The sequence below is a fragment of the Schistocerca cancellata genome, chromosome 2 (genome assembly GCF_023864275.1).
Source record: "Schistocerca cancellata isolate TAMUIC-IGC-003103 chromosome 2, iqSchCanc2.1, whole genome shotgun sequence".
Lineage (NCBI taxonomy): Eukaryota > Metazoa > Arthropoda > Insecta > Orthoptera > Acrididae > Schistocerca > Schistocerca cancellata.
In genome coordinates, this window is record NC_064627.1 from 1,072,691,100 (window position 1) to 1,072,716,587 (window position 25,488).

The window sequence follows — 25,488 nt, forward strand, 5'->3', positions numbered from 1 at the left end:
TCTTAGTGTGATTGCCACTGGTTTTGGACTGTCCTACACCTCTTTGATACCTTCATCCTCTCTGCATCTTATACTATAATTTTGAAACAAATCTGCTTGCTTCTAATTTCTTCTCTCATTGCCAATATCTTCAACACTTCTACACGAATCTTCAAAAATAAAATATTCTTCTTGAAATATTAGGAAATCATAACAGCAATGGTGCAGGAAGGGTCTTCCAGAATGTTTCAAGTTTGATTCGCCCTTACTTGTAAACAAATATGTTCTCTCTCTCAAAATTTTAATGCTGTTATCCTTCAAACTTCTTCTCTTTCCACTACTACTAAAGCTATTCTTCTTTCCACAAAGTAATTATTTTTTCACTAAATTACCCCATGCTTGCTTCCTCCGATCTTAAACATCCATATCCCAGCAATTATCTTATCTCTCAATTTTTTGTTACACTGACAAAATGTTTCCTACTGTGCCGAAACTTTCAGAAATGTGCAGAAGGTATACATACATGATTACACTGAAAATATTAACTTAATTGTAAGAGTCATTTATTATTATTGTTATTATTCTTATTTATTTCCTTTCTCAGACGTTATGTCTGGTTAAAAATGGAAAGTGACGCGGACCTTCATCAAGCGTGACTTCCTTTTAACTGTACGGTATATGTTACATTGCATTTAGGAACTTTCAGGTAATTGAACATGTATCAATAATTACAGATCTCTGTAGTTGTATACATACGTTTGGATGTAGCTGTATTGCGTTGATGTACTGGTGGATATTGTGTGGTATGACTCCTGTAGTTGATAGTATAATTGGTGTAATGTCAACTTTATCCTGATGGCACATGTCCTTGACTTCCTCAGCCAGTTGGATGTATTTTTCAATTTTTTCTCCTGTTTTCTTCTGTATATTTATTGTATTGGGTATGGATATTTCTGTTAGTTGTGTTAATTTCTTATTTTTATTGGTGAGTATGATGTCGGGTTTGTTATGTGGTGTTGTTTTATCTGTTATAATGGTTCTGTTGCAGTGTAATTTGTATTCATCATTCTCCAGTACATTTTGTGGTGCATACTTGTATGTGGGAACGTGTTGTTTATGTTGTATGGCAAGTTGTTGTTGTATTATTTTTGCTACAATGTCATGTCTTCTGGTGTATCCTGTATTTGCTAGTATTGTACATCCGCTTGTGATGTGATCTACTGTTTCTATTTGTTGTTTGCCAAGTCTGCATTTATCTGTTGTGGTATTGGGATCTTTAATAATATGCTTGCTGTAATATCTGGTGTTTATTGTTTGATCCTGTATTGCAATCATGAATCCTTCCATCTCACTATATATATTGCCTTTTCTTAGCCATGTGTTGGGTGCATCTTGATCGATGTGTGGCTGTGTTAGATGATACGGGTGCTTGCCATGTAGTGTTTTCTTTTTCCAATTTATTTTCTTCGTATATGTTGATGTTATGCGATCTAAAGGGTTGTAGAGGTGGTTATGAAATTGCAGTGGTGTAGCCAATGTATTTATATGAGTTACTGCTTTGTGTATTTTGCTAGTTTCTGCTCGTTCTATAAAGAATTTTCTTAAATTGTCTACCTGTCCATAATGTAGGTTTTTTATGTCGATAAATACCCTTCCTCCTCCCTTTCTGCTTAATGTGAATCTTCCTGTTGCTGAATGTATGTGATGTATTCTATATTTATGGCGTTGTGATCGTGTAAGTGTATTGAGTGCTTCTAGGTCTGTGTTACTCCATTTCAATACTCCAAATGAGTAGGTCAATATTGGTATAGCATAAGTATTTATAGCTTTTGTCTTGTTTCTTGCTGTCAATTCTGTTTTCAGTATTTTTGTTAGTCTTTGTCTATATTTTTCTTTTAATTCTTCTTTAATATATGTATTATCTATTCCTATTTTTTGTCTGTGTCCTAGATATTTATATGCATCTGTTCTTTCCATCGCTTCTATGCAGTCGCTTTGGTTATCCAATATGTAATCTTCTTGTTTAGTGTGTTTTCCCTTGACTATGCTATTTTTCTTAGATTCGTCTGTTCCAAAAGCCATATTTATATCATTGCTGAATACTTCTGTTACCTTTAGTAATTGGTTGAGTTGTTGATTTGTTGCTGCCAGTAGTTTTAGATCATCCATGTATAGCAAATGTGTGATTTTGTGTTGGTATGTTCCAGTAAAAGAAGGTTGTAAACATGGAAGAATCCTGGAGATACTAAAAGGTATCAGATAGATTACATAATGGTAAGACAGAGATTTAGGAATCAGGTTTTAAATTGTAGGACATTTCCAGGGGCAGATGTGGACTCTGACCACAATCTATTGGTTATGAACTGCAGATTAAAACTGAAGAAATTGCAAAAAGGTGGGAATTTAAGGAGATGGAACCTGGATAAACTGAAAGAACCAGAGGTTGTACAGGGTTTCAGTGACAGCATAAGGGAACAATTGACAGGAATGGGGGAAAGAAATACAGTAGAAGACGAATGGGTAGCTCTGAGGGATGAAGTAGTGAAGGCAGCAGAGGATCAACTAGGTAAAAAGACGAGGGCTAGTAGAAATCCATGGGTAACAGAAGAAATAATGAATTTAACTGATGAAAGGAGAAAATATAAAAATGCAGTAAATGAAGCAGGCAAAAAGGAATACAAACATCTCAAAATTGAGATCGACAGAAAGTGCAAAATGGCTAAGCAGGCATGGCTAGAGGACAAATGTAAGGATGTAGAGGCTTATCTCACTAGGGATAAGATAGGTACAGCCTACAGGAAAATTAAAGAGACCTTTGGAGAAAAGAGAGCCACTTGTATGAATATAAAGAGCTCAGATGGAAACCCAGTTCTAAGCAAAGAGGGGAAAGCAGAAAGGTGGAAGGAGTATATAGAGGGTCTATACAAGGGTGATGTACTTGAGGACAATATTATGGAAATGGAAGAGGATGTAGATGAAGATGAAATGGGAGATACGATACTGCGTGAGGAGTTTGACAGAGCACTGAAAGATCTGAGTCGAAACAAGGCCCCGGGAGTAGACAACATTCCATTAGAACTACTGACGGCCTTGGGAGAGTCAGTCCTGACAAAACTCTACCATCTGGTGAGCAAGATGTACGAGACAGGCCTAATACCCTCAGACTTCAAGAAGAATATAATAATTCCAATCCCAAAGAAAGCAGGTGTTGACAGATGTGAAAATTACCAAACTATCAGTTTAATAAGTCACATCTGCTAAATACTAGCACGAATTCTTTACAGATGAATGGAAAAACTGGTCAAAGTTGACCTCGGGGAAGATCAGTTTGGATTCCGTAGAAATGTTGGAACACGTTAGGCAATACTGACCTTACGACTTATCTTAGAAGAAAGTTTAAGGAAAGGCAAACCTACGTTTCTAGCATTTGTAGACTTAGTGAAAGCTTTTGACAATGTTGACTGGAATACTCTCTTTCAAATTCTAAAGGTGGCAAGGGTAAAATACAGGGAGAGAAAAGCTATTTACAATTTGTACAGAAACCAGATGGCAGTTATAAGTGTCGAGGGGCATGAAAGGGAAGCAGTGGTGGGGAAGGGAGTGAGACGGAGTTGTAGCCTATCCCCTATGTTATTCAATCTGTATATTGAGCAAGCAGTAAAGGAAACAAAAGAAAAATTCAGTGTAGGAATTAAAATCCATGGAGAAGAAATAAAAACGTTGAGGTTCACGATGACATTGTAATTCTGTCAGAGACAGCAAAGGACTTGGAAGAGCAGCTGAACGGAATGGACAGTGTCTTGAAAGGAGGATATAAGATGAACATCAACAAAAGCAAAACGAGGATAATGGAATGTAGTCAAATTAAGTCGGGTGATGCTGAGGGAATTAGATTAGGAAATGAGACACTTAAAGTAGTAAAGGAGTTTTGCTATTTGGGGAGCAAAATAACTGATGATGGTCGAAGTAGAGAGGATATAAAATGTTGACTGGCAATGGGAAGGAAAGCGTTTCTGAAGAAGAGAAAATTGTTAACATCGAGTATAGATTTACGTGTCAGGAAATCGTTTCTGAAAGTATTTGTATAGAGTGTAGCCATGTATGGAAGTGAAACATGGACGATAAATAGTTTGGACAAGAAGAGAATAGAAGCTTTCGAAATGTGGTGCTACAGAAGAATGTTGAAGATTAGATGGGTAGATCACATAACTAATGAGGAGGTATTGAATAGAATTGGGGAGAAGAAAAGTTTGTGGCACAATGTGACTAGAAGAAGGGATCGGTTGGTAGGACATGTCCTGAGACATCAAGGGATCACGAATTTAGCATTGAAGGGCAGCGTTGAGGGTAAAAATCGTAGAGGGAGACCAAGAGATGAATACACTAAGCAGATTCAGAAGGAGGTAGGTTGCAGTAGGTACTGGGAGATGAAGGAGCTTGCACAGGATAGATTAGCATGGAGAGCTGCATCAAACCAGTCTCAGGACTGAAGACCACAACTACAACATGTTCCAGTAATATTATATCCATAATTTGTATTATTTAGCATGTTGGATAGTGGGTTCAGAGCAAGGCAGAACCAGAAAGTACTTAATGAGTCTCCTTGGTATATTCCACACTTAATCTGTATTGGCTGTGATGTGATATTATTTGAATTTGTTTGGATATTAAGTGTGGTTTTCCAATTTTTCATTGCTATGTTTAGGAACTGTATCAATTAAGAATCTACTTTGTATATTTCCAATATTTTTAGTAACCATGAATGGGGTACACTATCAAAAGCTTTTTGGTAATCAATGTATGCATAGTGTAGTGACCTTTGTTTAGTTTTAGCTTGATATGTCACCTCTGCATCTATAATCAGTTGCTCTTTACATCCTCGTGCTCCTTTGCAGCAGCCTTTTTATTCTTCATTTATAATTTTGTTCTGTGTTGTATGTGTCATTAATTTCTGTGTAATGACTGAAGTTAATATTTTGTATATTGTTGGTAGGCATGTTATGGGGCGATATTTTGCTGGGTTTGCTGTGTCTGCTTGATCTTTAGGTTTCAGATAAGTTATTCCTTGTGTAAGTGTATCAGGTTATGTGATGGGTCTGTAATGTAACTGTTAAATAATTTATGAATATAATAGAGGGAAACATTCCACGTGGGAAACATGCCCAAACTCTTTGCCTTTACAAATGTCTGCTTGTGTCTGTGTATATGCGGATGGATATGTGTGTGTGTGCGAGTGTATACCTGTCCTTTTTTCCCCCTAAGGTAGGTCTTTCCGCTCCCGGGATTGGAATGACTCCTTACCCTCTCCCTTAAAACCCATATCCTTTTGTCTTTCCTTCTCCTTCCCTCTTTCCTGACGAGGCAACCGTTGGTTGCGAAAGCTAGATTTTTGTGTGTATGTTTGTGTTTGTTTGTGTGTCTATTGACCTGCCAGCGCTTTTGTTTGGTAAGTCTCATCATCTTTCTTTTTAAATATGTTAAATAATTTAGTTAGATGTGAATGTGTTGAGGTGAACTTCTTTAGCCAGAAATTTGCTATTTTATCTTTTCCAGGGGCTTTCCAATTGTGCGTAGAATTCATTGCTCGGGTGACTTCATGTTGCAAAATTATCACTTCAGGCATTTGTGGTATCATCTTGTATGTGTCTGTTTCTGCTTGTATCCACTGTGCATTTCTGTTATGTTGTACCGGGTTTGACCATATGTTGCATATTATTATTATTATTGCATATTATTATTATTATTATTATTAGTATTATTATTTTTTATTATTATTATTATTACCTAGTGTTACATACATAGATACATATTATTATTTACAAAACTGTATTTTGAAATCCACACACTCACATGTCCACTCCTCTCACTCATTCCTATCATCCTGGAAGCCGCAGTGCCATTATTTTTACAGTCAGCCAGAAAGCGATGGAGAATATACTGACCATAATTTACAGTCTGTAGATCCGTATTACTCTTTGTTCTCACTGGAAAAAATGTTTCTACTTGTTATTCACTCAGTGGGATCAGGAAGTATGTTTATAAATAAAAGTTTTGAGTTTTAACTGAATGCTATATTCTGTAAAATTTCACACACACAAAATACAAGTCTTAATATTGTAACTAATATCCTCATCAGAAACATATTGTTAACTGCTCAGCAGTGAACTCTACAGGAAGTTACAAGTAAAATGGTCTATCTCCCTGACTTTTAATCACAAAAAGTTAATTGCTCACCTTAAAATTGAAAATAATCTGGCTACTTGCCAGGCAGTTTTGTTCACTTCCTACTTTTACTGAAAATGCATTCAGGTCTGCCCAGCTCTGACATCACCCGAGGCACAAAGCACACTGGTGTTTGACTGATGCAAATAGTTTGCTATCCCAGTGCGAAGTATGTCCTACCACTGCCTCCCTGGCTGTATTTATATAGGGGTGCAGTGGACCACCACATGAAACATCTGCCATCAGCCACCTTAGACACAGGTAGCAGTATCTAAGTAGCCCATTTCTCAGACACATATTAATTGACAACTTTGTCACATTTAACAATTTACAATCTTCTTAATTTTTATGTAACTAGAGCTAAGTTTGTCTTTAGTTACTGAAAAATTTTTCATTCAACTGCATTTAAAATTTGCCAGCTAGAATTTTAAGAATGGAACCCACAGTAGAACATGACCTCTGAACTGCCTCTTTAAGATTCCTTGGAAGCATTGTTATTTATAATACAGTCTCGAAACTTGGTACAGATGTATTATTTCATGCATGTAATTAGAACTTTCTATTACAAATACAAATGGTACTTAATCTACCAGGAATGAGGACGTTTTTGTCGCAAATTTGCTTTTTGAAAATAACATGACAACTTGACTTAACTTATTGGTGTCATATATTTAATGATTTTACTATAAACTTAGGCTACATATGAATGTTTAGCTTCCTGAGTCTAATATTTAGTAGGTTCAATTTTTGTAAAAACATCAATTTTTAACCAAAGTATTGCTCTGATCAAGTTGATACTTGTAACTTTTAATTGTGACATACATTTGTATATTCTGACAATTTTTTTGCTTTCTAGTTTTATTATTCAGTGTCCCTTTCTTGCTCTTAAGACTATCTGAGCATGACTAATGGCCACACCCAAGCTTCCACATGTTGTCAACTTCGTATCTACAATCTGTACTCATACATCCATTATTTATATTCCCATACAGGGGAGACATTTTACTTGAAAATCACTTGCCCAGTGTTGGCAGATAAATAAAATATTCCCATGCCTATGTTATTCTGAATTACAATGCGTGTTCCTTAAGACATTCAGGCATGTCCAAAGGAACATTGCATTGCAATTCAGAATAACACAGGCATAGGAATATTTTTTGTATCAACTACCTTTTGTCTTTCAGAGGAGTTGGTTCCCTTATCACTCTTATCTCTCAGCTCAGTTCCCTTTTGTAAAATGTTATGTCCCAAAAACTTGATCCTGTTTGGTAGAAATTCTGACTTAGCAGCTTGCAGAATCATTCATGTCCTAATAAGTACTCCTAATAATTCATCAAGTTCCTCCCATTGTTCAGTAGCTATCAACAGTCAGTCTACACAGATGGTCAGTTCTGAACTTAGCTTGCACCCCAAGACTGCATCCAAGGCTCTGATAATGCTAGTGTAGCTACTCTGATACCAAAGTGCACAACTCTATGCTGGTAACATCTTCCATTAAATAAGGAAGCTATGTACTTCTGACTTTCTTTCAACAGATGTACGTGCCAGTAACCATATGTCAGATTGGAACTGGTCATTTACCAAACATTTTTTTTTCTGGCCTATCAGTCTCTGCTTCAATAATTTTACTAAGATGTCTGGCATCTAAAACAACTCATACTAAAGCATCCTGCTTGTTTACTACAAATAATGGGTTGCTATATGCTGAATCATTTCTTTCAATTACTCCCCACTACTCTGTTTTTCCAAGTTCTTCCTACACTGCCAATTCTTTTGACCAAGCCTTTATGGTAATGTTTTATGACAAACAGTTGATGTGGTTCTGTCTTAGAACAACTTCTTCAATTCATTGTGTTATTTGGTGGTAATGTTACAAACTGGACAGTTTTCAGCATCAGCCACTTATTTATTTTGTCACAATGTTTTTGATGCATTTTACTTCCTCTATTATCTGATCCTCCAGTTCATTATTTCTCATGACTGTCTCATTGTTGCATTCCACTTCCAGCTCCTCAAGATCAGACTGCTCATACTCTTCAACTTTTAAATGACAATTTGTGCGTCTTCTCTCAATACAGCACTGTAAAAAGATGTCATTTCAGTCTGACCATCTCTTGTAAATTCTACATGTCTCTGTCCACAATCTGTCTTTACTCCATATTTGCTCAGCATGCCCATTCCCAGCATATCAACACTAAGTTTTCGTATTTGTAAAAAAACTTCTGCTCTTTTTCAAAGTTTACTAGACTTATTGTCTCACATGCTAACATAGTAACTGGTGGGAGCAATGTTCCAGAGGCATTTCCTACCCTGACTTTGGTGACTGGGATTATTATTGTTTTATTTTTTTTGTTATAGAGTTTTATGTAAGATGTTGAAACAGTATATCAGAGGGAGCTGTGACTGTACTGCCACCATCAATAAGAGCCACACTCAGCATTCCATTTATTTTGATTTCTGTTAGAGGCTTAAAACTGTGATCTGCCTCTCCATTCCTTGTGTCTTCATGTGTGTACATCATTGAAATTGCAGTTTTTACCCCATTTATCCAGCGATTTTTTAACATATGGCATCAACACATCTACTGATGCCTTGTCTGGTATATGGCTGTTTCCATAATCTACATCTACATCTATACTCTACAAACTACTGTGAAGTGCATGGCAGAGGATACGACCCACTGCACCAGTTATTAGAGTTTCTTCCTCTTCCATTCACGTATGGAGCATGGGGAGAATGAATGCTTGAATGCTTATGTGTGTCCAGTAATTATTCTGATCTTATCCTCGTGATCCCTGTGTGAGCGATAGGCAGGAGGTTGTAGTATATCCCTAGAGTAATCATTTAAAGCTGGTTCTTGAAACTTTGTTAATAATCTTCTTAAGGATAGTTTATGTCTGTCTTCAAGAGTCTGTCACTCCAGTTCCTTCAGTATCGCTGTGACATCTCCCATGCTTTAAACAAACGTGTGACCATTCGTGCTGCCTGTGTCTATATATCTTAAGTATCCCCTGTTAGTCCTATCCAGTACAGGTCCCATACACTTGAGCAATATTCAAGGATGAATCGCTTGAGTGATTTGTAAGCAATCTCTTTAGTAGACTGATTGCACTTTCCCAGTATTCTATCAATAAAGCGAAATATACCACCTGCTTAACCGACAACTGAGCCTATGTGACCATTCCATTTCACATCCCTACAAAGTGTTACACCCAGGTATTTGTATGAGTTGGCCAATTCCAAAAGTGACTCATTGATATTATAGACATAGGATACTACTTTTTTTCATTTTGTGGAGTGCACTATTTTACATTTCTGAACATTCAGTCTCTGCACCAAGTTGAAATCTTATCTAGCTCTGACTGAATATTTATGCAGCTTCTCTCAAATAGTACTTCATTATAGATGTCTGCATCACCTGCAAAAAGCCTGATTTTACTATTAATATTGTCTGCAAGGTCATTAAGGTGGGATGTAATGGAAAATGTAAACATTTATTTAAAAAAATCATTACAGCCATATTTATTAATGTACAAATGTAAAATTGTGCATGTGTAAAGCAAAATAGCTGAGTTTTAACAGAAAAATATAATAAAATATCCAGGATTAATATTTTACCAGAAATTTGAATTTTTAAATTTTTTATTTTCTTTTTTATAAAAAGCCATAACTCATATTCTAATCGTGCAATCAATTTGTAAATTTTTTTCTACATACAATCATCTAAAAATCAGAATCTAACCGCAGGATCTTGTATTTTTTGGTTCCAGGGAGACAGCAACACGTTGCAAACAATTCCTGAAAATTTCATAGCATTAGTGCATATACTTTTTGACAAAAGGCTTCTAATGACATAAAAAATGTAAAACAGAGAAAATTAGGTTCAAACATTTTCTTCTCATACTTCTACATGTAATAAGCTTACCTCAATTTTAAAATCCTCCATACTGATATACTTCATCCTCCGGATTTCTCTTCTCTCCTCTTCGAATCTGCCTGGCCTGTATTTGCAAGTAAGACACTGATCTGTTAGCTTTCCTGACCCTGTTCTCATTGATGGTGTAAAATGCTTTTGTTGTAAACACACCAAGATCTACACCAACATTCTTCAGCACTTCACTTCTGCCATTATTTCCACTATTGTAACATAAAACTGCATCATAGACACCTATTTTGAACACTTCAAGTCCACAGAATGTCATTTTTGAGCATCTAATCCAAATTAAGTTATTGAGGCTTTCATTTGGATTTTGTCTTTTTCCGTGAATACACTTCCTCAATAAATCAGGGTTTGCAGGAAACCTGAATGTGGGATTAATTGCATTCATAACAGGTTCTGGTAATTAGTGTTTATGTGAATACATCTCATTTCTGTTGTTGAACTTACACCAGTTGTCTTTTGGACACAGATTGTGCATTATGTTTGGTCAGTGGATTGTTTGTGGAAAAAAATTGCCCACACAGCACACCTCTTTGCCTCTAAATTGTATGTGTTTTTCCTGATAGCTCCCACATAAAATAACTGAATAGAATCAATTTCTTTCAGAGTAAGCCTGCCTTTTCCTCCAAGTAATTCACATTTCTTCTCTTTTAGCAAGAGACAAAGCCTACCACCAAGCCTCTTTTCGATGTGGCCAACATTTTCCAACTTTTCTATTGTCGTATCGTACGGATTTTTATCTGTTACAGCTTTGAACAAAGAGGAGTCCCCATCACCAAGGTATTAAGTATATCTAACACCATACTAGTCCTCAGATCTGGGGACCATCCTATGGCCACGAGTGTGGAAGCCGATAATTTTAACACGAGAAATAGTTATAGTTATGTAGCTAAAAAGAAAACCTGTGAAAATTGTAAAGTAGAAATTACAAACCTAAACGAACGAATTTCAAGCCTACAATTCATAGTCAATAATTTAAAAAGGGAAATAGCTGGACTGAAGAAAGAAATCGGCGAAGTACAAACAGTGGAAAATTCGTGTGAAGTGAAACAGGATACACGTGATAAATCATCCAAGTGGACAGCAGTGTCGCAGAAAGTTCGGTCTCAAATCACGAAAACTGTTAAAAGTGTTACTTTCTTAGAGAAAAAAACAAATATGATGTATCATAACGAGTGTACAACTGATCGTGACGCTGTAAAAACCTGCAATCGGAACACCAACAGTAAACTTGGAAACAGTGGTAAGGGCAAACACATATCATTAAGGGAAAAGTGTGGTATTCTCTTGCTTGCCGACAGCCACGGCAGAAAGCTATCAAGCATGCTCCGAGAGAAAAATCGAGAAACGGCAGTGACTAGCATAGTGAAACCTGGAGCAGGAACACACCATGTCGTAGACATTGATCTTCAGATGAACACAATAGAGGATAATGACTTTATTGTATGTATAGCGGGTTCGAATGACATAGCTAAAAATGAAGCTGATGCCTGCGTTAAAACGCTACAGAACTTTCTAGAAGTGAATAAATCTAGGAACATAATAGTAGCCACTGTGCCTCATAGACACGACCTAATTTACAGATCGTGTGTTAATAAAGAAATCAGGAAAACTAACATCAAAATTAAGAAATTGTGTGCAGAATACCCAAAGTGCGATGTACTGGACGTAAGTAAACTACATCGAAACCTACACACCAAACACGGAATGCACCTTAATTATGACGGAAAAAGTGTTATGTGTGATCACATCAGTGAAATAATTAAAAAAAGACTATTATGAAATAGATCAGTCTATCAGCTTCCTGAAAGACTTACAAGCAAAAATGAGGAAAGCAAATTCGACAAGAACGAAGAAAGCAGGAAAGAGGAGACATCAGAAGATCCACAAAGGATTGCAGCAGCTACACCTGTAAGAGTAAATTTAAGATCAAGGCGGAATATACCCAAGAAGGAGGATTTTTTCTATCCCCCTCTGAGAAAAGAAAAAACTTAGCATCATCAAACAAGTTAAAGATACACCATAAAACTGGCAAAGGACTCCATCAGCAAATTGTAGTAAATAAGGTAAAGTCTGAACCTCCTCACCAATGTGTAAAAAAATTAAACAAAAAAATTCTTGATCTAAAAGTATACATCCATAATGTACAAGGGCTCAAAAGCAAACTTAATGAATTAGAAATTTTGTTATCAAGTGCAAGTGAACTGTCAGATACTCAGATATTATGTATTAATGAACATTTCTTGAGGTCTTTTGAAATAGAAAGTGTTGTGATACCAAATTTTAAACTCGTGGGTCACTTCTCAAGAACATCTTACAAAGGTGGAGGCAGTTGCATATTTGTAAAAGACAACATTACTGCTACACCTCTTGATATTTGCAATTCGTATAGTATTGAAAAAGATATAGAACTGTCAGGTGTAGAGCTTACATATCTAAATGTTTATATAATAGCACTTTACAGGTCACCCTCCGGTAACATAGGGACTTTCTACAAAAATCTAGCACCAGTAATAGAAAATCTAAGTAAAAGAAAATCATATAGTGTTCTAATATGTGGTGACTATAATATAGATTTTCTCTCAGAAAACCCCAGCCATCTAAGCATTAAAAATTTTATGAACAGCTACAACCTAGACCTAATGGTTAACACTCCAACCAGGATAACAAATCACAGTACCACTTGTCTGGATCAAGTAGCAAGCAATATAAATTGTACTGTATCCTCCGTCAAACTAGGATTTTCAGACCACAATGCATTAATTATGCAGGTCTGTTTGCAAAATAACAGTCACGAACACAATAAAATCACTATACAGAGGAGAAACTTCAATAAAACCCACATGCATACTTTCCTCTTTGATATACAAAATGAAAACTGGCAAAATGTATACGAGGCTCAAACAGTAGACAGCAAATATGAAGCATTCTTGGATATTTTCTGTTATTATTTTAATTGCCACTTTCCCTTACAAACAAAATGTATCACCAAAGATAGAAAACTCTCCAGCTGGATCACCACAGGAATCATTAGATCATCACAAAGAAAAATAGAACTTTTTTACATGAGCAAATCCAAACTAGGCAGTAGTGAAGCATTTAAGTCATACTTGACTCTATATAAAAAGATATTAAAGAATGTAGTAAATGCAGCCAAAAAGCTACAGAATGATAAATACCTCAAATTGTCATCAAATAAGAGCAAAAGCATGTGGCAACTTATTAATATGAATACTAATAGAGGAAAACAGCTACAAAGTGATATTAGCCTAAAAATAAATGGAAAATTAGTCTCCTGTGGGAAAGAAACAGCAGAGGAATTCAATAACTACTTTACAGAAACAGTAGAAAACCTGGCTAACCATCTTAAAAATAGCTGTCCCTTACAACTAGAACCAAACTTATGCTCTGAGACTCTATTTCTAAGGCCTACATCTGAAATTGAAATAGAAAAGATGCTTCATAGCAAAATTAAAAAAAAAAAATCATCTGCTGGACAAGATCAAATCCCATGCTTCCTCCTTCATAATTGCAGTAACTCTATCAGTAAACCCCTCGCTCACATAATAAACTTCTCATTCCTGAATGGTACATTTCCTGGCATGCTCAAAATTGCAAAAATTATACCTGTCCACAAAAAAGGAAGCAAAGAGGATCCCAGTAATTATCGACCCATTGCACTGCTTTCAACTTTTAGTAAAGTATTTGAATATATAATGGCCACCAGAATCATGTCCTTTCTAGACAAAGAAAATATCCTGTCACCTGCTTAGTTCAGCTTCCAAAGTAAGAAAGCTACAACAGATGCAATACAAGAATTTCTAGATCATGCACTGGAGCTTGTGGACAAAAAACTCCCAGCCATAGGTATATTCCTAGATCTAACAAAGGCATTCGACATGGTTAATCATAGTATACTTCTGCAAAAGATGCATTCCTATGGAATAAGAGGAAATGCCTATGATTGGTTTAAAAGCTATCTGGAAGATCGACAGCAGTATGTCGAATTAAATGAAACTAAGCTCTTGGGTACAGCTAGCACTGTTCATTCCTCCATACATACCATAAAGCAAGGCGTTCCCCAAGGCTCCGTCCTGGGCCCTTTGCTGTTCTTACTTTACATAAATGACCTTCCTCACAGCCTACCAAACACAAAAACCCTTTTATTTGCTGACGACACCTCTATACTCATATCTGCTCCCGAACAAATTCTCCAATCCAATATAGATAGAACCACAGATCAAATAAGTCAATGGCTTCAAAGTAATAGGCTGCTGATTAATGCAAAAAAGACAATTGGAATAACCTTTCACACTGCCCAAAACAGAAATCCATTACAACCAAATATATCACTGGAAAAAAATAATGTTAAACTTGAAAATGAAATAAAATTTTTGGGGGTCACTATTACTGATACACTCACATGGAAAAGGCACATTGACGTTACCAGCACAAAACTTAGTAAAGTATGCTTCATGATTAGATCAATAAGGAACGTCACTAACACAAGTACCCTAACCACAATGTACCATGCACACTTTCACTCCGTACTTAACTACGGAATCATCTTCTGGGGCCAAAATTCTGAATCAATTTAAGATATTCAAACTGCAGAAAAAGGTAGTCAGAACAATTATGTTCAAAAAACAAAGAGACACTAGTAAACCATTATTTAAGAAACTAAATATTTTGCCCCTCCCATGCCAATACATACTAGAATTATTATTCTTTACCAAAAAAAGTATCAACAAAATTAGCAAAAATATGGACTACCACGATTATGACACAAGATCAAAAACCTCTCTAAGAATACTTCCCCACTCAACAAAACTGTACAGTGATGGTGTCAAGTGCATGGGAATAAAATTATATAATCATCTTCCAACTTTTATACAAGAAATCCAAGAAATAAATAAATTCAAACAGACAGTGAAATCTCTTTTATTAAAAGAATGCTTTTATACCATCCAGGAATATTTGGAATCAAAATTGTCTTAGTGCATGATAAAGTATCAAAGCTGAATGTTGTTAAGTCAGTTTTATCACATCATGTAACAATTCTCTGTAAAGCTGTAACTTTAAGTAACATAATTTTGTAGGTAATGTAAAATAATCTTTCCTCTGTATTCTTGTTTACTATTTTAGACTCCTGTAAACTGTATATTTGTATTGACTTATCCCATATCAGTTGTACAAGCCATTGTACTGATTTGATCCACGGGACAAATAACAAATAAATAAATAAATAAATAAATAAACAGCTACAGCAGTCTCCATGCCCCCACTTGAGCCACTATAATTTTCTTGCCACACTTTCTCACTGTCTTCATTGTTGGGCAATTTGCTTGTTGCACACTGCAACTCCATACAGAGATATGTGACCCCTTTTCACCCAGGTCCCATCTACACTCACACACACACACACACACACACACACACACACACACACACACACACACACACATGTCAGTAACATTTGTAGGAGATTCACTGTCATGAATATCTAACCCCAGGATCTATTTCTTTTTGGTTTATTTCCACTAATTCCTTCACTGCTTTCTTCATAGAAACTTTGGCAGTATTGCATACAGAATCAGACATTTCTTTATTTATTTTTTCAAACCTTGCACAAGGTGGAGGAATGTTCAGAAAGCCACACAATAAATTACTTCCTTCCCTGCTCTGTCCAAGGCACCTCAGAGCATATGCTAACCTAAAATTGCTTTCCTAGGTACCAGTGTCAGTTTTTTTGGAGGAGTAAAATGAAAATTCATAGCCACATGAACTACAAATTAATTTAAAATCACAAGCTATTCCTACTCCTCTTTCTTCAACAACAACCATACATTCCATATTTTTTACAGCTAACACATGAACATGAAAACTTTATAGCCTGTCAGAGAAGCTCTAAATCAATCAGTCTGAATCAGTGGAATCCATATCAACATCATTCACACACCTGTACAATGCTCCTGTCCAAGTTTCGATGCTGAAACTGAGAGCTTATGTTCTTCATTTCAAGCTGCTTCCTCTTTTCTGTTGGTAAACTGATTTCCATGAAACCTTTATTTCCTAAACATAGTTTTTCCACCACCCATTATGCATAAATCTTGACTTCCACATAAAGGTTTGCGAATTCAACCTTCCACCTACTAATATGTGTTGGTGTTGTCAAAACTTAAATAAACTACATGCAATAAAGTTTTCAGGCAAAGACATAGATGTCAGCCAGACATATAAATGTCAACCAAAGATATTGAAACAAAATAGCGTTCACACTGACAAAAATCCCACTGAAGCAAGCAGTTTCCCAAATGTCAGAAAAGGTGGTGGTGGCCGCCAGTGCAGAATTAATCAGTTTAACAATTTAAAGACATTTATAAAGCTGGTATCATGATAGAATTCACACACAGCATGGATTAAACTGTGTAGATCAAGAAAATAATATTTTTGAAAAATTGATTTTGTGGGCCAAAATTCATTACATCCCCATTAATATACAACAAGAACAGCAATGGTCCCAACACACTCCTCTGGGGCACTCTCAAAGTTACTTCTACATCTGACAAGGACTCTCCACCCAAGATTCAGATTCTTTATTCATAATTCAGCATTATCACATGCAATAGACTTTGTCAGTTCACTTAACCTAATGATTTTATAAAATACAATTTTACATATTTAAGTTGATACTGGACATTTCTAAAAAAATTCTAATTAATAGAATGGGTTAATTAACAAGAAGTTCTATAATCTTTCCTTAATACTTTAATTGGCATGCTTGATGCATGTTTATACAATTTGTTATATATTTTAATTGCTGTATACTTATGACTATTGTTAGTTTTTGCTAATCTATTTTGTGGCAAGAACAAAGAGGTACAGATTCTAGTATTGTAGTTGATGGCTTTCACTTGTTACAACTAAATTTGGTAGTTCAGCAAGTATATAATTAACACTATCAAGAATATATAGATTAACAACTGTTAATACTCTATATTTAATGAACAATGGTTTACAATGTGTCCTATTATGAACCTTTGCCTTTACGCTGATTGCTTTCTTCTGGATCAACAGGATTTCACTTATTTGTATGCTGTTTCCCCAGAGTATTAACCCACACCTTAAAACAGATTGTAAAAATGCAATGTATGCCATTCTTACATATTCAAATGTCACACAGCACATCGCTCTCTTCAGCAGTTATATAACTCTTGGCAGCCTAACCACTGTGTGTTCAACACGAGAGTTCCATGGTAGTTTGTTGTCAAGTACGATACCTAAAAATTTTGCATTTTGTTTTTCTATTTTTACAGTCTTCGATAGACTGAATCACATATTCTGGGTCTTCTTCTCATTTAACAGTAGACCATTCACATTAAACCATGATATCATATTACCCCCCCCCACCCCCACCCCACCCCACCCCACCCCACCCCACCCCACCCCCCCACCCCCCATGAGCCATGGACCTTGCCGTTGGTGGGGAGGCTTGCATGCCTCAGCAATACAGATAGGCGTACCTTAGGTGCAGCCACAACGGAGGGGTATCTGTTGAGAGGCCAGACAAACTTGTGGTTCCTGAAGAGGGGCAGCAGCCTTTTCAGTAGTTGCAGGGGCAACAGTCTGGATGATTGACTGATCTGGCCTTGTAACACTAACCAAAACGGCCTTGCTGTGCTGGTACTGTGAACGGCTGAAAGCAAGGGGAAACTACAGCCATAATTTTTCCTAAGGACATGCAGCTTTAATGTATGATTAAACAATGATGGCGTCCTCTTGGGTAAAATATTCCGGAGGTAAAATAGTCCCCCATTCAGATCTCCGGGCGGGGACTACTCAAGAAGACGTTGTTATCAGGAGAAAGAAAACTGGCATTCTACGGATCGGAGCGTGGAATGTCAGATCCCTTAATCAGGCAGGTAGGTTAGAAAATTTAAAAAGGGAAATGGGTAGGTTAAAGTTAGATATAATGGGAATTAGGGAAGTTTGGTGGCAGGAGGAACAAGACTTTTGGTCAGGTGAATACAGGGTTATAAATACAGAATCAAACAGGGGTAATGCAGGAGTAGGTTTGATAATGAATAAAAAAATAGGAGTGTGGGTAAGCTACTACAAACAGCATAGTGAATGCATTATTGTGGCCAAGATAGACACGAAGCCCACACATACTACAAGTAGTACAAGCTTATATGCCAACTAGCTCTGCAGATGACAGAGAAATAGATGAAATGTATGATGAGATAAAAGAAATTATTCAGATAGTGAAAGGACATGAAAATTTAACAGTCATGGGTGACTGGAATTTGATAGTAGGAAAAGGGAGAGAAGGAAATGTAGTAGGTGAATACGGATTGGGGCTAAGAAATGAAAGAGGAAGCTGCCTGGTAGAATTTCGCACAGAGCATAACTTAATCATAGCTAACACTTGGTTCAAGAATCATAAAAGAAGGTTGTGTACATGGAAGAAGCCTGGAGATACTGACAGGTTTCAGATAGATTATATAATGGTAAGACACAGATTTAGGAACCAGGTTTTAAATTGTAAGACAGTTCCAGGGGCAGATGTGGACTCTGACCACAATCTACTGGTTATGAAGTATAGATTAAAACTGAAGAAACTGCAAAAAGGTGGGAATTTAAGGAGATGGGACCTAGATAAACTGAAAGAACTAGAGGTTGTACAGAGTTTCAGGGAGAGCATAAGGGAACAATTGACAAGAATGGGGGAAAGAAATACAGTAGAAGAAGAATGGGTAACATTGAGGGATGCAGTAGTGAAGGCAGCAGGGATCAAGTAGGTAAAAAGACGAGGGCTAGAAGAAATCCTTGGGTAACAGAAGAAATATTGAATTTAATTGATGACAGAAGATAATATAAAAATGCAATAAATGAAGCAGGCAAAAAGGAATACAAACATCTCAAAAATGAGATCGACAGAAAGTGCAAAATGGCTAAGCAGGGATGGCTAGAGGACTTGTATGAATATTAAGAGCTCAGATGGAAACCCAGTTCTAAGCAAAGAAGGGAAAGCAGAAAGGTGGAAGGAGTATATAGAGGGTCTATACAAGGGCGATGTACTTGAGGACAATATTATGGAAACGGAAGAGGATGTAGATGAAGATGAAATGGGAGATATGATACTCCCTGAACAGTTTGACAGAGAACTGAAAGAGCTGACTCGAAACAAGGCCCTGGGAGTAGACAACATTTCATTTCAACAACTGACAGCCTTGGGAGGCCAGTCCTGACTAAGCTCTTATCATCTGGTGAGCAAGATGTATGAGACAGGCGAAATACCCTCAGACTTCAAGAAGTATATAACAATTCCAATCCCAAAGAAAGCAGGTGTTGACACATGTGAAAATTACCGAACTATAAGTCACAGCTGCAAAATACTAATGCGAATTCTTTACAGATGAATGGAAAAACTGGTCAAAGTTGACCTCGGGGAAGATCAGTTTGGATTCCATAGAAATATTGGAACACATGGGGCAATACTAATCCTAAGACTTATCTTAAAAGAAAGATTAAGGAAAGGCAAACGTACGTTTTTAGCATTTGTAGACTTAGAGAAAGTGTTTGACAATGTTGACTCGAATACTCTCTTTCAAATTCTGAAGGTGGGAGGGGTAAAATACAGGAGCGAAAGGCTATTTACAATTTGTACAGAAAACAGATGGCAGTTATAAGAGTTGAGGGGCATGAAAGGGAAGCAGTGGTTGGGAAGGGAGTGAGATGGAGTTGTAGCCTATCCCCTATGTTATTCAATCTGTATATTGAGCAAGCAGTAAAGGAAACAAAAGAAAAATTCAGTGTAGGAATTAAAATCCATGGAGAAGAAATAAAAACGTTGAGGTTCACGATGACATTGTAATTCTGTCAGAGACAGCAAAGGACTTGCAAGAGCAGCTGAACGGAATGGACAGTGTCTTGAAAGGAGGATATAAGATGAACATCAACAAAAGCAAAACGAGGATAATGGAATGTAGTTTAATTATGTCAGGTGATGCTGAGTGAATTAGATTATGAAATGGGACACTTAAAGTAGTAAAGGAGTTTTGCTATTTGGGGAGCAAAATAACTGATGATGGTCGAAGTAGAGAGGATATAAAATGTAGACTGGCAATGGCAAGGAAAGCACTTCTGAAGAAAAGAAATTTGTTAACATCGAGTATAGATTTAAGTGTCAGGAAATCGTTTCTGAAAGTATTTGTATGGAGTGTAGCCATGTACGGAAGTGAAACGTGGACGAAAAATAGTTTGGATAGGAAGAGAATAGAAGCTTTTGAAATGTGGTGCTACAGAAGAATGCTGAAGATTAGATGGGTAGATCACATAACTAATGAGGAGGTATTGAATAGAATTGGGGAGAAGAGGAGTTTGTAGCACAACTTGACTAGAGGAAGGGATCGGTTGGTAGGACATGTTCTGAGGCATCAAGGGATCACAAATTTAGTATTGGTGGGCAGCGTGGAGGGTAAAAATCGTAGAGGGAGACGAAGAGATGAATACACTAAGCAGATTCAGAAGGATGTAGGTTGCAGTAGGTACTGGGAGATGAAGAAGCTTGCACAGGATAGAGTAGCATGGAAAGCTGCATCAAACCAATCTCAGGACTGAAGACCACAACAACAACAACAACAACAACATCATATTTTCTTTTGTCAAATTCATACTACCACAAGTTGTATCACCTGCATACAAGTTGTTTGTATGTACGAGGAATAGAAGTGGTCCAAATTTAGATCCCTATGGCACTCTGTGTTGGTCCTCAATCAAGTGTAACATGCTGTGTTCTCCCCACCAAAAAGTCCTCAGTCCACTCACAAATTTCACTTGGTACTCTGTACGATCGTACTTTTGTCAATAAGTGTAGGTGCAGTACTGAGTCAAGTGATTTTTGGAAATGAAGAAACACTGCATCTACCTGGTTGCATTGATCCAGAGCTTTCAGTATGTCACGTGAAAAAAATTGCGAGTTGGGTTACACATAATCGATGCTTTCGAAAATTATTCTTGTTAGCATTGGGGAGATCATTCTGTTCATAATACTTCATTATGTTTGAGCTCAGAATATGTTCTAAGATTCTACAACAAATTGAGGTCAAGGATACTGGATGATAGTTTTGTGGATCACTTCTACTACCCTTCTTGTAGATGGGTCTGACCTGTGCCTTTTTGCAAGAACTGGGCATGTTTTTTGTTCGAGGGAGCTACAACAGATTATAGTGAGAAGAGGGGATAACTGGGCCACAAATTCAGTATAAAATCTGACAGGGATTCCATCAGGTCCTGAAGCTTTGTTAAATTTTAATGATTGCAGCTGTTTCTCTACACCACTGACACTAATACTTATTTCATTCATCTTTTCAATGGTACAAGGTATAAACTGGGGCAATTCTCCTAGGTCTTCTATTGTAAAGGAACATTTGAAAACAGAATTCAGAATTTCAGCTTTTGCTCTGCTACTCTCAATTTCAATTCCTCTCTCATTCGCTAGGGCCACTTTGGTGGCACTATTTTATACCTATTATGCAGTATGCTCTGTTTCCTTAGAAGTTTCTTTACAATGACTGTATATCATGGAGGTTCCCTCTCATTAGGAACCGTTCTATTAGGTATATATCTATCCCGGCTGTGGTCAACTATTCTTTTAAACTTGAGCCAGAGTTCCTCTACATGCTCCTGCCCTGTGCTGTAAGTTTCAAGTTCCTTATATAGTTTACTGTATATATATAATAGAGGGAAACATTCCACGTGGGAAAAATATATCTAAAAAGAAAGATGATGAGACTTACCAAACAAAAGCGCTGGCAGGTCGATAGACACACAAACAAACACAAACTTACACACAAAATTCAAGCTTTCGCAACCAACGGTTGCCTCATCAGGAAAGAGAGAAGGAGAGGGAAAGACGAAAGGATTTGGGTTTTAAGGGAGAGGGTAAGGAGTCATTCCAGTCCCGGGTGCGGAAAGACTTACCTTAGGGGGAAAAAAGGACGGGTATACACTCGCACACACACACATATCCATCCACACATATACAGACACAAGCAGACACAAGCAGAAATATGTCTGCTTGTGTCTGTATATGTGTGGATGGATATGTGTGTGTGTGCGAGTGTACACCCGTCCTTTTTTCCCCCTAAGGTAAGTCTTTCCGCTCCCGGGACTGGAATGACTCCTTACCCTCTCCCTTAAAACCCACATCCTTTCGTCTTTCCCTCTCCTTCCCTCTTTCCTGATGAGGCAACAGTTTGTTGCGAAAGCTTGAATTTTGTGTGTATGTTTGTGTTCGTTTGTGTGTCTGTCGACCTGCCAGCACTTTCATTTGGTAAGTCACATCATCTTTGTTTTTAGGTATATTTTTCCTTCATGGAATGTTTCCTTCTATTATAACCATATATATATATATGTAAGTCTTTCCGCTCCCGGGACTGGAATGACTCCTTACCCTCTCCCTTAAAACCCACATCCTTTCGTCTTTCCCTCTCCTTCCCTCTTTCCTGATGAGGCAACAGTTTGTTGCTAAAGCTTGAATTTTGTGTGTGTGTTTGTGTTCGTTTGTGTGTCTGTCGACCTGCCAGCACTTTCATTTGGTAAGTCACATCATCTTTGTTTTTAGGTATATATATATATATATATATATATATATATATATATATATATTAGAGGGAAACATTCCACGTGGAAAAAATATATCTAAAAAGAAAGATGATGAGACTTAGCAAACAAAAGCGCTGGCAGGTCGATAGACACACAAACATACACACAAAATTCTAGCTTTCGCAACAAACGGTTGCTTCGTCAGGAAAGAGGGAAGGAGAGGGAAAGACGAAAGGATATGGGTTTTAAGGGAGAGGGTAAGGCGTCATTCCAATCCCGGGAACGGAAAGACTTACCTTAGGGGGAAAAAACGACATGTATACACTCGCGCGCACACACACACACACACACACACACACACACACACACACACACACACACACGCATATCCATCCCCATATACACAGACACGGCATTTTATGCCCATCCCTGATACTGAGTCTTGCCCAAACAGTCTCAGGTGCAGCTTCAATATCTATCTTGATGAATTTGAGTTTTTTGTACTATGACGATTCACCACCTCCATTTCCCATTTGGCTATCCTTTCAATATACATTTAAACTTAAATTTTCTCCAAATATCTCACTGCTATCAAATTCATGTTTCAACTAGGTTTTTGTACCTAGTGAAGTTTCACAGAACCCAAAGAAATTCTTGACATATATAAAGGCTGTTAGTGGCAGCACAGTTAGTGTCAAGTCCCTAGCAAATGAGACAGGAATTGAAATTGAGTGTAGCAAAACCAAATGCTTAACTCCATTTTCAAATGTTCCTTTACAAAGGAAAACCCAGGAGAACTGCCCCAGGCTACTCTTCCTTCATCTTCATCCATGTTTTCTGACAAATCCCATCAAATAGCAAGTACTATTAAATCTTTAGCCTCCATCAAGTTGGTTGGTGGGATTTTAAAGATTCCTCCTCCTTCCTTCCAACTAACACACTTTTCTATTAACCCTAAGAGAGCATCAAATTATTCTCCCTCTGCATCTTTTAAGCTACTGCACCTCCAGAGCTCTTCCCCCCCCCCCCCCCCCACCCCACCCCACCTTGATCCAATGCCACCTCCCTTTCACCCTCTTCATCTTCCTGTTCTTCCACTTCACTTAAGTCTTCTTATTATTATTATTATTTCTTCTTCATCTTTCACGCCATTTTCCACTTTGTCTTCAACAACTGCTTTAGTCTCACTCTCCTTGTCTTCTTCATCCTCTTTCCCAAATTCCTTGGCTTTCTCCCCTGATTCTTCTGCCTTGTCCCCACTGTCTTCATCTCTATGCTCATTTATGTGTTCCTTCCTTTTTTAATAACTTCTGCTCCTATACTTCCTTTGTGTCGAATTATTGATCTAATTAACTCCTTCCTTATTCCTTCTGTCAATAAAACTTCAGGTGTTGTACAGAACTTCCTTCTTCTTGTTGGATATCTCTTATATGTTCATTTGTCTGTGCTCCTTCTTTCTCTAAATCTTGGATATGCAATGACTCTGCTTCCTATAAGTCATATTGTTCATTGCAGTATCTGTTTGCTTTCACCTGATCCATATATTGCTCCAGCTTGATTTGAGTGATGGCACTTAATTTTCCAATGCTAGCTCCTGTTTTGATGGCAAGATGACTGTGCTCTGATTTGGTCTTACTGCAAACTGGCACTTCTGTTTCCTGCATTTCATTGAAAGTTAATCCTCCCTTTGCTGGATTCTCCAACATTAAGGGGACCCTTTCTCTTGTTTCCTCATGCTCTTCATCCTCCTCATCCTCATTTTCCTGCCAGCAGCAGTTTTCATCCTTTCTTCCTGCCTCTAAAATTTGGGTTTTGCAATGATCCTGCCACCCACCAATCACAGCATCTACTGTCACATCTGTCTATCTTTGATCCCACTCTACTCCATTTTGTGTTGTCATGATTGATATCACTTTGGCTGGTTTCAGCTTTGATTTCTTAGCTTCTAGCTTCTTCTGTCTGGTTCTTGTACATGATGTCAGCTTCATTGGTCAGGCTGCCTGTTATGGTCACCACCCCACCATTCGTCACAGTCGCTGAGATGACCCAGTTAGGCACTCACAGTTGTCACTCTTCTTATTCCACTCATTGCTCAGTGTTGTTGCTGATGTTTTCAAATAATTCATATTCATGTCTGTGTTTACAATCATAACAGTTGTTACATGGTCTATGCTGCATACACCAAATAATTGGCTCCGGCTGCCACTTTGTATGTTTACAGACCATCATATACACATTTATTATTTTTCCTTCCAGTTCTGGTTTTGATCTCTCCACCTCTAATCTTCCTCTCCCACTCTTCCATTGATCTCTCTGTGGTTGGGTCTTCCTTGATCATTTTGCCCACTCCCACCTCATGAAGCATTTTGTTGTTCTGAGTTGTTCCATTTGTGTAGTTTATATGTGTTTCCATTGCATTACTACCACTGAAGCTTGCTTTGCCCACTCTACAAGTTTGAAAAAACTATCTGCATCTTTCTGCAGGTCTTCACCAGTTACTCTCTGTATGACTTTTGAAAATTTCCGCCATAATATTGAAATCTTTAATTTGTCATTGGCCCACATGTCTGCATGGAGGGATTTATTAATCATCTTATGGCAACAGGTTGCAGTGCTTCCACTGCTATATCCCGGACTGCACATGAGCTCTCTCACTATGTTTGCTTGTGTTTCAGGTGACCAAATTTTCTCCATAAACTTTCAAACAAGTTCTTCGAAAGTTTGGTGCTGAATACTGT

The 25,488-nt window shown here is 37.3% G+C and overlaps 1 protein-coding gene across 1 annotated transcript; it reads right to left on the minus strand.

The window, feature by feature from the left end:
• Positions 1-15,325: 15,325 nt before the first annotated feature.
• Positions 15,326-24,738, minus strand: LOC126161177 (uncharacterized). Its single transcript, XM_049916964.1, has 5 exons — positions 24,634-24,738; positions 24,283-24,573; positions 24,134-24,240; positions 23,898-24,045; positions 15,326-15,496 (listed from the first exon to the last, which is right to left on the minus strand). Exons 1-5 carry the CDS (start codon positions 24,736-24,738, stop codon positions 15,326-15,328), a joined length of 822 nt encoding a protein of 273 aa, XP_049772921.1.
• Between the last annotated feature and the right edge of the window lie 750 nt (positions 24,739-25,488).